This window comes from Oxyura jamaicensis (genome assembly GCF_011077185.1).
Source record: "Oxyura jamaicensis isolate SHBP4307 breed ruddy duck chromosome 6 unlocalized genomic scaffold, BPBGC_Ojam_1.0 oxy6_random_OJ55, whole genome shotgun sequence".
Taxonomy (NCBI): Eukaryota; Metazoa; Chordata; class Aves; order Anseriformes; family Anatidae; genus Oxyura; species Oxyura jamaicensis.
The window spans coordinates 195,454-209,108 of record NW_023303990.1 but is presented as its reverse complement, the minus strand read 5'-3'; the positions used below and the strand labels follow the sequence as shown (position 1 = coordinate 209,108).

General features: G+C 61.1%; 3 protein-coding genes across 3 annotated transcripts in view; 1 reads left to right on the top strand and 2 right to left on the bottom strand.

The window, feature by feature from the left end:
• Nucleotides 1–1,945, bottom strand: part of ENTPD7 (ectonucleoside triphosphate diphosphohydrolase 7) — a 36,118-nt gene extending 34,173 nt beyond the window's left edge. The window contains 1 exon segment of the mRNA XM_035311789.1: nucleotides 1,674–1,945. Coding sequence (XP_035167680.1) covers nucleotides 1,674–1,945 — 272 coding nt within the window.
• Nucleotides 1,929–5,924, top strand: GOT1 (glutamic-oxaloacetic transaminase 1). The gene is given in 10 exon segments (XM_035311818.1): nucleotides 1,929–1,979; nucleotides 1,981–2,059; nucleotides 2,230–2,411; nucleotides 2,982–3,105; nucleotides 3,295–3,407; nucleotides 3,550–3,654; nucleotides 4,253–4,403; nucleotides 4,541–4,706; nucleotides 4,819–4,961; nucleotides 5,242–5,924. Coding segments are annotated over 10 exon segments (1,239 nt in total). The 5' UTR covers nucleotides 1,929–1,943; the 3' UTR covers nucleotides 5,382–5,924.
• Nucleotides 5,925–8,235: 2,311 nt separating this feature from the next.
• The window catches only part of CNNM1 (cyclin and CBS domain divalent metal cation transport mediator 1), a gene marked incomplete at its 5' end in the record, with an annotated part of 16,229 nt that continues 10,809 nt past the window's right edge, over nucleotides 8,236–13,655 (bottom strand). The window contains 12 exons of the mRNA XM_035311788.1: nucleotides 8,236–8,396; nucleotides 8,758–8,885; nucleotides 9,056–9,172; nucleotides 9,256–9,369; nucleotides 9,471–9,648; nucleotides 9,759–9,922; nucleotides 10,703–10,765; nucleotides 11,889–11,936; nucleotides 12,072–12,171; nucleotides 12,413–12,582; nucleotides 12,895–13,035; nucleotides 13,409–13,552. Of these exons, the coding sequence (XP_035167679.1) occupies nucleotides 8,806–8,885; nucleotides 9,056–9,172; nucleotides 9,256–9,369; nucleotides 9,471–9,648; nucleotides 9,759–9,922; nucleotides 10,703–10,765; nucleotides 11,889–11,936; nucleotides 12,072–12,171; nucleotides 12,413–12,582; nucleotides 12,895–13,035; nucleotides 13,409–13,552 (1,319 nt within the window). The remainder of the gene's footprint in view (nucleotides 8,397–8,757; nucleotides 8,886–9,055; nucleotides 9,173–9,255; nucleotides 9,370–9,470; nucleotides 9,649–9,758; nucleotides 9,923–10,702; nucleotides 10,766–11,888; nucleotides 11,937–12,071; nucleotides 12,172–12,412; nucleotides 12,583–12,894; nucleotides 13,036–13,408; nucleotides 13,553–13,655) is intronic.

Below are 13,655 nucleotides of genomic sequence, written 5' to 3'. Positions count from 1 at the left end.
TGAGAAAACATCTGTATTCAGAGGAGGGCTGGGAAAACGGCCCCGCACAGCACCGGTGGGAACGGCTGTGATGCTGCCACTGCCTGCACCCTGCCTGTGCCCAGCCTCGGTCCCCTGGGACGGGCTCCAGGCTGTGGGAGGGCAGTGGTCCCCACGTCCCTGGGGTGCCTGAGTTGTGCGGGAGCCGTGCTGGCTGCCGTGCCCCTGCCGGAGGGGCTGAGTGCGGGGGGGCCATGCCTGCGTGCGGTGCACGCCCGGGGGCTGCTTCACTCTGGGTAAGGTGTGCGAGCCTTCACGTTGAGTGGCAGGTCCTTGCTGGCTGTCAGTCTGCGGCAGGAGATGAAGGGAGGGCTGCCTCAGGGCCAGCTCCCATGTTTCTCTTGCTTTTCCATGCATCTTGGTGGCACCCTTTGTGTAGGCTGGGGAGATGAAAGCACAGGGCCAGAGGGATGTTGCTAACGCACAGCCACCCTGCTGCCTGCTCCTTTGTGCCTGTCTATCTCGTTCCTGGATCTGTTCCCAGAGGAGCCCCAAACCATGCAGCTGAGGGCGTGCAACACCGGCAGGGCTGGGGGCAGCCGCCGCACCAGCCGGTAACTCCTGCCAGCTCGGCGACCCCGGCCTCGCAGGCACGGGCAGCGGCACAGAACACAGCAACACTGCTGGGCTGCTTGGCAGTCCCTGAGGGAGGGAAGCGAAACCATGGCCATTTGGGGAAAAAGCTTTTTGTTTTGTTTTGTTTTGTTTCCCTGCAAGTGGCACCGCTCAGCCTGCCCCAGCAAGTGGCTGTGCGGTGGCTTGGCACAGCCAGCTGAGCAGGCAGTGCCACTGCACTGGGAGAGGGCTGGGCCCTGTCCCCAAGTGTCCCAGAGCTCTTTGGAGAGCAGTCAGATTATAAATCAGTATGAGCACCACGAGGCCACCTGTCTGGGGACTCCCCTGCGTTTCTGTCTGCTCCAGGAATGGGAAGCTCTCCGCAGCCTCGGTCGCCCTTTTCCCTCTCAGCATCCCACTCGCGCAGAGCTTTGGTCCTCGTGAGCCAAAAATGTGACCTGCCAGAGGTGGGCGACCCCCATTTACCTCTGGCGCCCCTGTTCTCATCTGCTGCTTCCCTGCTCATCGTCTCTAAATTAGGTGTGTCCACAGACCCCGAGGAGCCCGAGTGCTCCCCATTAGGTTAGGGGAAGGGGTTTGGCTGGGGTTAGGAATGAGATTAGGGTTAGGGTTCGGGTTAAGGTTCGGGTTATTGTTACGGTTTGGTGTTGTGCAGCACCCGGCAGTGTCACCACGTCATCAGTGCCACCGAGTGGCGTGGGTCAGGGCTGAGCGCCGGGCGAGGCAGGCTCGACGCGGGACGGGGACACCCTCGGGCCGGCTCCGCTGCTCGCGACCCGCAGGCGCGGCGGGCTGCTGACGGGGCGGCGGCGATGCACGGGCCGGCTCTGCCCTCTACCGTCACCCCTCAGCACAGCCGCGGCTGCCGGCCCCGGCGAGAGGCCGCGGTGCTGCCGGGAGCTCGCCTCCCCCCCCGCCCCGTTACCCGCCGTTATTATCCCGTCCCCGCACCGCGCCGCGCCCCGGGCGCCCCCACGCGTGGGCACCGCTCCCGCCACCAACTCCCGCCGGCGCGCCGCCGCGCGCCACAACGGGGCGGGGCCTCGTGAGCATCCCACCAATCAGCGGCGGCGCAGCGTCGCCGCGACGCTGACGTCACCGCGACCGCTCGGTCCCGCGACCGTTCCCCCCCCCGCCACCTCCCGGTCGGCGCCCGGCCCGCCGCTGATTGGCGGAAGGCGCGGGGGCGGGGGCCCGGCGGCTCGCTGATTGGCGGAGGCGCGCGGCCGCCCCGCCCCGCCCCGGCGGTGAAGGTGAGCGTCTCCTCCAGAGGCTCCGCGCCACCCGCAGCGCCCCGCACCGGCCCCGGTACCGGCCCCGCACCGGCCATGGCCGCCTCCATCTTCGCCGCCGTCCCGCGCGCCCCCCCCGGTCGCCGTGTTCAAGCTGACGGCGGATTTCCGGGAGGACGCCGACTCGCGGAAGGTCAACCTCGGCGTGGGCGGTGAGTCCGCGGCGGGGCCGCCCCCGGGGGGGCTCCCGTTAACGGGAGGGAGGCGGCGGGACGTGGCGTGCCCGCGGGTGGCGGTGCTGCTGCCGGTGGTGCGGCCCCCCGCGGGGCGGGAAAGGGCACGGGGGCCGCGGCGCCCCCCCCCCCCCCCCCCCCGCCGGCAGCTTACCGCACGGACGAGGGGCAGCCGTGGGTGCTGCCGGTGGTGCGGAAGGTGGAGCAGATGATCGCCGGCGACGGGAAGCTGAACCACGAGTACCTGCCCATCCTCGGGCTGCCCGAGTTCCGCGCCAACGCCTCCCGCATCGCCCTGGGCGACGACAGCCCCGCCATCAAGGAGAACCGGGTGGGTGGTGTCGGGACCACCAGGGGGGACACCGGGACCATCGGGGGGGGTTACCGCGACTGGGGGGACGCCGGGACCGGGAGGGCACCGGGACCACCGGGAGCCCCCGCGGCACGGGGGGCAGAGGTGTGGGTAACGGTGGTTGGGAAGGATTTGAGGGTTTCCTCCGGCCTGGGTGGGCTGCAGGGGCTGGGTGTTCCCCAGTGAATCCCCCCCCGTCGTTACAGGGAAGGCCGGGACCCCCAGGCTGTCCCCGGCATTTGTCGCAGCCGTTTTTAACGGCTGCCCCCCCAGGAATCCGGAGTCAGGTAGCGGCCGGCCCTCGCGGTAATGAGCAACTTTTAGACTAGCTGGGAATCGTTCTGCTGCAAATTAATGGGAAAAAAAACACACTCCAGAATTGGAAAAGACTCCAGCAAAAAACTGGAGCCTATAATTAGAGGTGTCGGGTGGGTCTGGGTACTGAAGACCCCTGAAGGAGGGGGTTTCCCCAGTGGGGGGACGCCGGAGCCACGCCTCGGGTCCCCTCGTTGGGTACCCGTGTGCTCACGGCCAGCCCCCCCGTTTCAGATCGGCAGCGTGCAGTCCCTGGGCGGGACGGGCGCCCTGCGCATCGGCGCGGAGTTCCTGCGGCGGTGGTACAACGGCACCAACAACACGGCCACCCCGGTCTACGTCTCCTCGCCAACCTGGGGTGAGTGCCGTCTCCGTGCGGCTCGGCGGCCAAGGGAGGCATGGCGGGGTTCCTCGGGGTGAGGGAAAGCCCTTCCTCTTCTGGGTGAGGAAACTGTATTTTGGGGAATTTTGGGAGATATTGGGACTGGGGTAGGTGGCTTGCTGGGAGGTGGAAGCTGCTTTTCTGAGATGTGATTTCTTTCCCCAGAGAACCACAACTCTGTGTTTCTGGATGCTGGCTTTAAAGACATCAGAACCTACCACTACTGGGATGCCGCCAAGAGGGGCCTGGACCTCCAGGGGCTGCTGGATGACATGGAGGTGAGGAAAGCTGGCGTGGGCTGGGCTGAGCGTGGTCCTGCGCTGTCAGAGCATCTCTGCTAAAAGCACAGCTCGCAGCCCTCCTGCGCTGTGGGTGCTGAGCCTTGTCAGCGCGTGTGACCGAAAGCTGCTCTCTCACCAGAAAGCTCCGGAGTTCTCCATCTTCATCCTCCACGCCTGCGCGCACAACCCGACGGGCACAGACCCTACTCCAGACCAGTGGAAGCAGATTGCTGCCGTTATGAAGGTATGGGCTCCTGGTGGGGCTACAGCCGGGCTGAGGGACGGGTTGCTCTTGAGCCAGCCAGAGGACTTGCAGCCAAAACTGGGCTCGAGGGAATGGCACGAGATGTGGCAGGGGCTGGAAGAGTCCCACGGGGCAGGTGTCGAAGGGAGAGGCTGACAGGATGCTGCTCACCTGTGCTGTGAGGATAGAGGGCTCAGAGGATGGAAGCATCCCAGTTCTGCTCATGCCTCCAAGTTTTTATGCCCAAACCCAGTGGAATGGGCTGTGTCGAGGCTTTTCGCACTGGGAAGATTCTCCAGGGGCACCTGCTTTTCACAGGTGCTGGACATTAGTGTATAAGGTCATATATCTTCTGTGCCCTGCCTCATCCACCAGAATGGAGTTTTCTCCTGCATTTGACCATTTCTTTGCCACTTCAGTCATTGTCGTTTTTTGCCCCTAGTAAAAAGAAAATCCACTAGTCTGGTGTTGCTGGGCCATGCTTCTCTTTGTGTTCCCCCAGAAGCTCAGTGGTCATTTGTCCCCCAATGGGGACAGCGGGGGGTGAAGTGAAAGCTGTGGGGAAGGGGTTTCCCTCTAACACTGTTCCTCCTTCCAGCGCCGGTTCCTGTTTCCGTTCTTCGACTCGGCGTACCAAGGTTTTGCCTCTGGCAGCCTGGACAAGGATGCCTGGGCTGTGCGATACTTTGTCTCCGAGGGCTTTGAGCTCTTCTGTGCACAGTCGTTTTCCAAGAACTTTGGTCTCTACAGTGAGTGTCCGGCAGTAAGCTGGCCACACCCAGACAGATGGGGCTGGCGTGCGGGGTTGGGAAAGGGGTCGGGGGGAGAGCTCTGCTTTGCAGCGACGCGTGGGGCCGATGGCTCACGTCTCTTGGCTCGTCCGCAGATGAACGTGTGGGGAACCTGACCGTGGTGGGGAAAGATGCGGACAACATGCAGCGCGTGCTTTCCCAGATGGAGAAGATCGTGCGCACCACCTGGTCCAACCCTCCCTCCCAGGGAGCGCGCATCGTGGCGACTACGCTTACGTCCCCGCAGCTCTTTGACGAGTGGTAGGTGTCACCCGGGCCAGAGGGAGAGGGAAAGGGGAAGCTGTCTCTACAAGTGTCACGCTCCAAACCAGCCATGTGCCCGCCCTCACGCTCTGCTTCCTGCCTGCTGCAGGAAGGACAACGTGAAGACGATGGCAGATCGGGTCTTGCTGATGCGCTCAGAGCTCCGGTCTCGCCTGGAGGCCCTGGGGACCCCGGGCACCTGGAACCACATCACGGACCAGATCGGCATGTTCAGCTTCACGGGGTTGAACCGTAAGTGCTGCCTTAGGGAGGGGAAAGGAGGATTGGGAGAGGAAAGTAGTAGCAAGGGTGAAATGGGCTGAAGCAGACCAGGCAGGGATTTTCTGGGGACCTATTGGAGTCCTGGTATCACTGCCCTTGGAGCAGGGCAGGGCCGAAGCATCAGCATTTCAGTAGCCAGTGCTGGAAGTCTTATGCTCGTTGTGGAAGATTTAAGCAGCCCTGACTGTTCTGGGGGTTTTTCTGAGCTGTGGGGTTACTGCTCTGACCTGATGTCCATTTGCTTCCCCAGCTAAGCAGGTGGAGTACATGATCAAGGAAAAACACATCTACCTGATGGCTAGCGGGCGTATCAACATGTGTGGCCTGACTACCAAGAACCTGGACTATGTGGCCAAGTCCATCCATGAAGCTGTCACAAAAATCCAATGAAGCACAGGAACAACCAAACTTACATGAAGTCACCAAAGCTGTAGTGTGTAGTCTGTATTTCCGTGCTCATAGCTTGCCTTGTCCACACCTCTTGGGGTTTAATAAAGATGGGAGCAGTAGCTCCATCAGGGATAATCATGACTTTTTTTTTTTTTTTTCTGAAATACTCCTTGCAATATGGTAAGCCAGTGCGCCGGGAGGTGAGGGCAGCATGAGCTGCCTTGGCTCTTGTTTGACTGACAGTAGCCTGGTCTTCAGGCACTTAGAGCTGCATCTTTAGCACATCCAAATCAACTCCATGTAACTGATTGTTTTGATCTAGGCTAAGGCCAGTACCAGTGCAATGCGCTATGGGATAACAGCCCAAACAGTTGGGCTCATACGGGTTGTGAATTAATGTTACTCAATAGTATTTTGTGGAGAGGCAAGGCCGTTGCTGGCTTCCTCCTACCAATTTCTGAGCCTTATGCGAGCAAACATTCATAATTGTGATAACTGCTTTGTGTTGCTGACAGAAAATTAAACCTTCATCTCTGAACACTACCCCTGCCTTGTGTGATGTCTTCCCAGTGTTAGCAGGTCGCTGCTGGAGGAAGGGCCCACGCTGCAGAGCTGTACCACTTAGCACAGGAAGGCTCAGCACTGAAGGTGACTCCTCTGTGCCCTGCTGCTTTCAGGCTGTGTTGGCCTCTTCCAGGCTGAGGTTAAAGCCTTAGCATCTTGCTTTGTCCGCTCTGTCTCACCCTCTCACTGCTTGTGTTTCTCCTTGCAGTGTGTTGTATCTCTGATCGCAGTTACTGCTTAATGGAGCACAGCCCTATTGGAAGAGTAGTTTGGAGCTCCCTGGGACTCCACGTGAAGCTGACCAGTTTCTCATGTCTGTCTTGTTCCTTCCTCTTTCTGTCGCTGCTGTGCTGTCCAGCCTGTCCTGTCCGCCTGTGCTGCCTCGCTGGATGCTCACGTGTTACCCCACCATCTGGCTGTCTCTCCTTGGCCCAGAGCTGCTGGCCTGTGGATCCTTCCTGCTTCCCCTTGTCAGCATGCTCCTGGTGAACTGCCACCTACTCTGGCTTTAGCGGGTTCTGCCAGCAACAGCCTGGGTTTCTGGCACTGAAAAGGAGCTGGGACCATCTGCTTCTGTGTTTGCAGATCTGTTTGGGAGCTGACATTACCACCTTGATACAGCAGACTCCTGCCAAAACCTTGATGAGGAAAGGGGAACAGGGTCAGTCAGTGACAGTCGCTACCAGCCTGATGGATTTTGCTTGTGCTGCAGCTTAGAAAGCAAAGGGGAAAACTGCCTTGTTTCCTTCATGTGTCTGCAGTGTCTCTCTCTTGATTGTCAGGGGTCTTTGCAATGAAACAATGCCTTATGGCCTTCAGGAATCTTCCTTGCCCCTGTTATTGCTTCCCTTGTTGGGCCAAGGGGACTCGTGCACCCTGTTGTGTCTGTGCCTCTTAGATCAGTCAGTGAGGGAGAGGCAGCCTTTGTGCAGAGGGAGAGGTGGGAGGCTTTTTCTCCTCATGGTGTCCACCCACAGTTGGGGTGATGATGGTCAACGGGTGACTTCCAGGGGTGATTGCAGGGGAAAGAGTCAAGGAACCAATTTCTGTTAGTTTTGGCATCTGGCTGTACTTCTTAGAGACCTCTAGGTGTGGAGCCTGTCCCACCCATGTGATCTGTGCTAGCACTTTGCTGCACTTCCAGGCTTCGTTTTTCTAATGAGTGACCTAAATTCCTCCTTCGCTGTGGTGTAAGCTCATTACCATTATCCCACTTACCATGGCAACACAGAACAGATTATTCCTTTTCTCTTTTCCAAAGGCTTTTTATGTATGTGAAAACTTCCTCTCCCCCCCTCCACATCCTTCACTAGTCCGGATGAAGCGACCCCGTTTCCTTCAGCCTCTGGGGGTAGGCTGTTTGCCAGCCCTTGCTTTCCTCTGGCCTCCTGGCCGTTCCTTTCTCCTCAGCAGGGCAGTCCCCAGGCTGGGGTGCACTTAGTCCGGATGAGGTTTTATCAGCATGTGTGAACCGTGAGATTAGTTCTGTCCGGCTGTGCTCCAGCACGTGTACCCCACTGTGTTTGTGGTGGCGTACCATTAACTCCTTTCCCCTGCCCCAGTCCTCTTCTGAGGTCTGTCCCTGTGCTGCTGAGGGCGATCCTGGAGGCAGGAGTGAGGGAAGGCCTGCCCCCCCACCTTGCCCAGGAGCCTGTGTTCAGGGAGGGCAAGGGAAAAATGTGAAGCAGTTGTTGATCTGGAGGTCTACCTCCTCCCTTGGCACACGTGTGTGAGGGTTTCTGGGCCACTACTGTGTGTCCATGTGCCTCCCATACCCCACCTCACACAGACAGGGTCTCACTTGGGGAGAAATCACCTTTAATGCTGATATCCCCATTGCGGTCAGCCTCTACAAAAACTACGGTCTGGCCTGTGCCCCCCTGGGGGCTCAGCCCGAGCCTCCCTCACGGGGGAGGACGGATGAGCACGGTGCAGAGCGGCCGTCCCCCCCCCCGGGGAGGGCTGTGGCGATGGTCAGCATGTGCTGCGATGTGCGTGGCGCCGGGCACGGCACAAATGTGTCCTGGGGCCCTGAGCTGCACGTGGCACCCCCCAAAAAGCATCTTCTCCTGACGACGGAGACCATGTCTGTGCAGCGCCCGGCACCGAGGGGCTCCGGGCCTCGCGGGGATGGAGATGGGCAATGATGCTGAGGGCAGTTCGGGTCAGGCCGCCCCTCCCTGCGCTGCCGCAGGGAACACTTCTCCCCTTTTCCTTCCTCCACCTCTTCCTCGAGACCAGGTGCTACCAGGCAGCAGCTGGGCAAGGGCCCTGGGGCTGCTGTGAGCTGGTCCCTGCCGCCTGGGTGGTTTGGCCCCCCTGGGGGCACCTCCTTTCTCGCCTGGGTCCTGCAGGGAAGGGCGGCGTGGGCAGGCGGGTGGGCAGCGAGCGAGTGCAGACCTGCTGCTGTTGGACGTGAGCCTCGCGGCGGGAGACCCCCATGCTGCAGACCTGGAAGACACGTGCACAGCCTGCCCTGCTGCTGCTCAGCCCTGCAGCATCCCAGCCGAGCTCTGTGGCATGGGTGCAGACACATGTTCCTATCTGTGAAAATACACGAGTCGGGGTCTCGCTCTCTCCCCAACCTCTGCTCCTTCCCCGAGGATGGCTGGACTCTGTTGCTGCATCGCCAGCACCCTAGCTACATGTGCCTGCGTGGGACTGCCTTTACCCATGTCTGCTCTGAGTGGGTCTTTCTGCAGCCCTCCAAACCACATTGCTTCAACAACAGAAAACTTGATTTTCTCACTTCTAAAACCAAGCACCCTCCCCTTTGCTGGGGAGAAACACCGCAGCCAGGGCAGGCTCTTACCTCTGGTCCACGTGGGCCTCCAGCACCGTGCTCCGGCCACGCTGCTGCTCAGGTGATGAGCGGGGTGAGGTTGGAGCTTTCCTCTGGCACCTTCTCACCTTCTGGCGACTGGCGCTGCCTGCGCCCACCTGCAGCAGCAGCACCGAGGGGGCTGGGGTGGGGGCACCGTGGGGCTGGGGGCAAGGGTGCTCAGGGCCAGGGGTGCAGGGGGTTGGGCAGGGCGAGCCCTACGCACTTCGGACCTGGGCAGAAGGGTGCTGAGCACCCCGGGGCGCTCCCTCCCCGGTCGGTCACTCACTCAGCGATCTCAGCAGCCTCTTGCCCAGGGTCTCCTCGTTGCTGCTGGGAGAGGAGCCGGTCCCAGCCTCCCTGCCCGGGGCCTCTGCCTCCAGCCCGGTGCCGCAGCACTCCCTGTCTGCAAGAGCCCAGCCTGGCTGCAGCACCCCGGGGCAGCACAAGGCCTCGCCACCCCGCGGCTCTGCCCCCGGATGGACTCACCCTGCCGCTTGCTGTTATCCTCATTCTCAGGCAGCTCCTCCTGGATGAAGGGGATGGCCTCCATGCGCAGGCACACAGACTCACTGGGACTGCGCGGCCCCTCGGGCCGGCTGCCTGCGGGGACATGGGGCCGGTGAGGCTGCGGGGTGGCACGGTGGCAGGGATGGGGGCACATGTGCACATGGTAGGCAAGGGGTGCCCGTGGGGTGACTCACACATAATGCTGTTCCTCTCGTTCAGGAGAGTAGTAGTGTCCTCCTTGGGTGTCTGCGGGGTGCCCCGAGCAGTCGAAGCCTTGGTTGAGTCCCTGTCGAAGGCCTCCATGTCGGGCGACTGGGGCGAGCTGTCCATGCGGCTGGCCACCAGCGCGTTCTGGTACTGCTGCCGGGTGACCTGGGCACACAGAGGCATGCTCGTGGCTCAGCTGGCACTGCAGGGACTGAGATGCTCCCGGGAATGCAGGAAGGGCTGGGGTGGGACAGCCCAGCCCAGCCCAGCCATACCTTGACAAACTGGACGTCGCAGAGGATGTGCACGGAGTAGTCAGGAGTGTAGATGTTGTTGCTGCTGCTGTAGAGCTGCGTGGTGCTGCCCCCGTAGTCGTTGTGCTCCCGGTTTGGGGACTCGGAACGGTTGAGCCCGCTGCACCGCGAGGGTGACCGGTTCACTGGGGAGGGCCAGGAACGGGTGGGGAGATAAGAGAGAGGCGAGAAAGAAGGAGAGGAAATCACGTTGTGCTACCGTGTGGGCTTCTGGTGCTGGAGTCGGGCCAGGGGATCCCTGTCACCTCCAGAAGCTGTGCCCTGTGCACACCAGGGCCATTTGGCTCATCCCCCCTGGAGGAAGCCCTCACGGGGGTCCTCTCTGTCCTCTGCGCACCAGGGCACTGTGCTCCGGGGGCCACCCCGCAGGCAGGCAGGCACGTGTCCCCGGTGCAGGGTGTCCTACCCGACGGGAGCAGGGCTGCAGAGGCCAGCTGGCCCATCACTCACATTGACCGATGGCCTCTGACATGCAGCGTGATGGATTTTGTCTGGCCGGTGATTTATTAGGGAACAAAGGCAGCTTGTTCCTTGCACGGGCAACGTCACCATTTTGCTGACTGTGCTGCTGGAACGCCCTTCTGTTACCTGGCTTCCTGGAAAGCAAGCTGAGCAGGGCAGCGTGCACGCAGAGCTGTGGGTAATCGCAGTCAGCAGCAGCAAGCAGCCAGAAAACGCAGCACGTGCAGGAATTTAAACTTATGGAAACTGCCCAGCAAAAAAAGCCCAAGGCACCTATGGCTCCCAGTTGTCCCCATCCCTTTCTTTGTGGGCATAGGAGGGTGAGGCACCCGTATGGCTCCCTGTGCCTCTAGGCTGCCCGGTGTGGGGTGCTACGGGGACACGGGGAGCTGGGGAGGGCCTGGCACATGCAGGGACCCCTTCTCTGAGCCACACACCGTTACCTGGAGAGCCAGCCAGGGAGTCCCCTCTGCTGAAGGCGAAGGTACGGGACACCGAGACAGGAACTACGAGAGAGGGGTGGGAGGAAGGACGGGGCAGGCAAGGCAAGAGGAGGTGGTAAGGAGAAGGACAGGCCAAGAGGAAAAATGAGGATGAGAACGGTGTGTCAGCAGCCCTGGGCTGGGCTCCCCTCACACCCTCAGCTTCCACCCCTTACACCGCCCTGGAGCTGTTCTGGGGGGAGGCAATTGCTGGCCCTGGAAACAGGGACTCTGGGAGGGACACAGATCCCAGTGCTGTGAACAAGGCAAGGCTAGGGGGGGCCAGCTCCTGCCAGGTCCTGTCTGAATGGCCACAGACCCCCTGGAGCCACAGAGGGGACAGAAAGCATCTGCCCAGCAGCCACATGCTGACACCCTGCACACTGCCTGCCCTCCACTGACTGGGCCCACAGCAGGGCTGCAACACTGGCAACCATCTGCCAAATAGTTTCCAGCTGCTTCCAAGCCAAAATCCCCAGAAAGGTTGCCCTGCAGCCTCCTCCTTCTGATCTCCTGCTCCTCCTCCAATAACTCGTGGCTGTGTCCTCCCCGGTCTGAAACCATCTGCAAATAAATGTCCAAGCAGTGGTAGCAGCACCAGGAGCTGACAGAGCAACCTCGGCCAGCTGGGACCAAAGGTCAGGGCGATAACACCGGCACTTGGTGCTGTACTCGGTGCCCGACCCTCCCGTGCTGCGCCCCTGCTCCAGGCCAGCCCTTGCCTCACGCCTGCCCCAGCCACTGACACCAAAGATAGTGAGGCAATAAAAAGGTTACACAACCGGGGTTAATTAATAACAAGTGGTTAAATGCTGAAGGGTTCATGTCCGCATTCCCCACGGCGATCCGCTACTCACACTGGTTTCTGCAGGGTTTGGTGCAAGCCCTGCACACCTGTGCCTCTGCCCCTGCCTCCTTGCTCAGGGCGCACGCAAGCACCGTGCTCATGTCCTGCACCAGGCAAAAGTGCTGCCCTGGGCCAGCACGCTCCCTGTGTCTCAACGACATCCCTCCCTGCACCTCCCATCAGTCCAAATCAAGTGGGTTCTGACCCCACAGCAGAGCTAGAGCTGCTTTTTTGGGGTGCGGGCCCACCGCCCCTCCAGCCAGAGAGGTGTGAGAGCCCCAGCCTCTCCCAGATACCTACGCAGGAAGGAGGACCCAGCCAGGCTGCTCACTTTCCGCACATCGCTATCTGAAATGACAGTTGAAGGCACGTGAGTCGCAGAGGAAGGGTCCCACATGCCATCCTGGCCCACAGCCACGTCCGGCCCCTTCTCCCGGCCACAGAAGCGAGGGCAGGGCTGGAGGGGGCCCGCAGAGCCCTTACCCGAGGAGACGATGGCCATGATGGCGGGGACGCCGTAGTAGGTGAACGCCCCGTTCTCAAACCGCAGCCCTTCCTTGCCAACCTCCACCTCCACTTTCCCCTGAAAGAAGGAAGGAAACCTGCTCAGACAGGGTCCCCCATGACCCTGCCCAATGCTCCACTGCCCCACTGCGGGGTCCCTGCCACCCCCTACAAGAAGATGGGGATTTCTGCATCCTTTACAAACCCCGGAGCCATCCCTGCTGCAGAAGCAGCCAGGAGCAAGGTGAGACGGACCACCCCGTACCACCCCATGCCGCCACCACGCAGCAGGGGGCTCCCTGGCCCCTCTGCCCCCTCACCTGCAGGATGAGAACGAAGTAGTCAACGGGGCGGTTGCGTTGGTAGAGGTAATGCTCGGCCGCCTTTTTGTTCTTCCGATCGTACTTGAGCTCCTGGATGACGTTGGGGTGCTTGAGGAGCCGCAGCAGGATCTTCTCAGAGAGGTAGGGGGACTTGAAGGGCTCCACTTCTACAGGGGAGGCACCACAGGCTGGCTCAGTGGGGCCAAGGCTTGGGGGGAACACGTGGTGCCAGGAACCTGCCCCCCTGGAGCTGAGCAGCCCTCTCCCCACAGTGCTGGCACCCCACTGCATGGGGCAGCCAGACACAGACCGTGCTGGCAGGGCAAAGAGAAGCCTGGGGGGGACCAGGCAAGCAGAACCTGCTGCTGGTGGTGGGGAGCCCAAAGGAGGACCAGCTCAGGGGAACCCAGTGCTGCTGCAGGACCCCAAACACCCGCTGCTGCGCACCGTGTCACACGTATCCCCTGGGACAAGGGTACCTGTTGCCATGAACCGATGCGTAGCCAGGAGGAGCTGGGGGGAGATCTTCACCTTCATCTCGCTGTCTGAGAGCCTGAAGATGGAGAAGTCCTGGGGCTTGCGGCCCCGGTGGGGCACACGCTCCTTTTTGCGGTTGTCCGCTGTGGGCAGAGAGTAGCTGTTACCCACCGAGCCCGCAGCACCCACGTGCAGAACTCGTCTTGCTTGCACTGTGGCGAAGCTGGGGCAGCAGCGGGGAGGACAAATAGCGCTGGGCATCATGGCCCCAGGAGCAGCTCCCTGGTGAAACACACTTATTTCTCGGGCACGAGTCTGATGCTGCTCTGTCTCAAGCACTCAAGACTCCCTAGCATTTGACCGGCATCTCCCCATCGTTCTCATCTTTCCCACCATGCCCGATAATTGTGCTGGGGAAGGAGCACAATTTGCTCTGGCCTGTTTCCTTCCCATATTTCTGTCTGTGGGCTCCCACCCTGGCTCCTGCAACCGCAGTAGCTGCTCTGGGACACTAACTGTACAGATCTGTCTCATCCAGGATCTCGGACTTGATGATCTCCTCAATGACATCCTCCAGGGTGACAATGCCCATCACCTCGTAGAACGGGTCTCCTTCCCCTTCGTTGTTCACCCGCTGCACGATGGCCAGGTGGGACTTCCCTGCGGTGGGAGAGCAGAGCAGTGAGACCCCCACCCCCAGGGGAGAGCAGAGCACTGAGACCCCCACCCCCAGGGGAGAGCAGAGCACTGAGACCCCCACCCC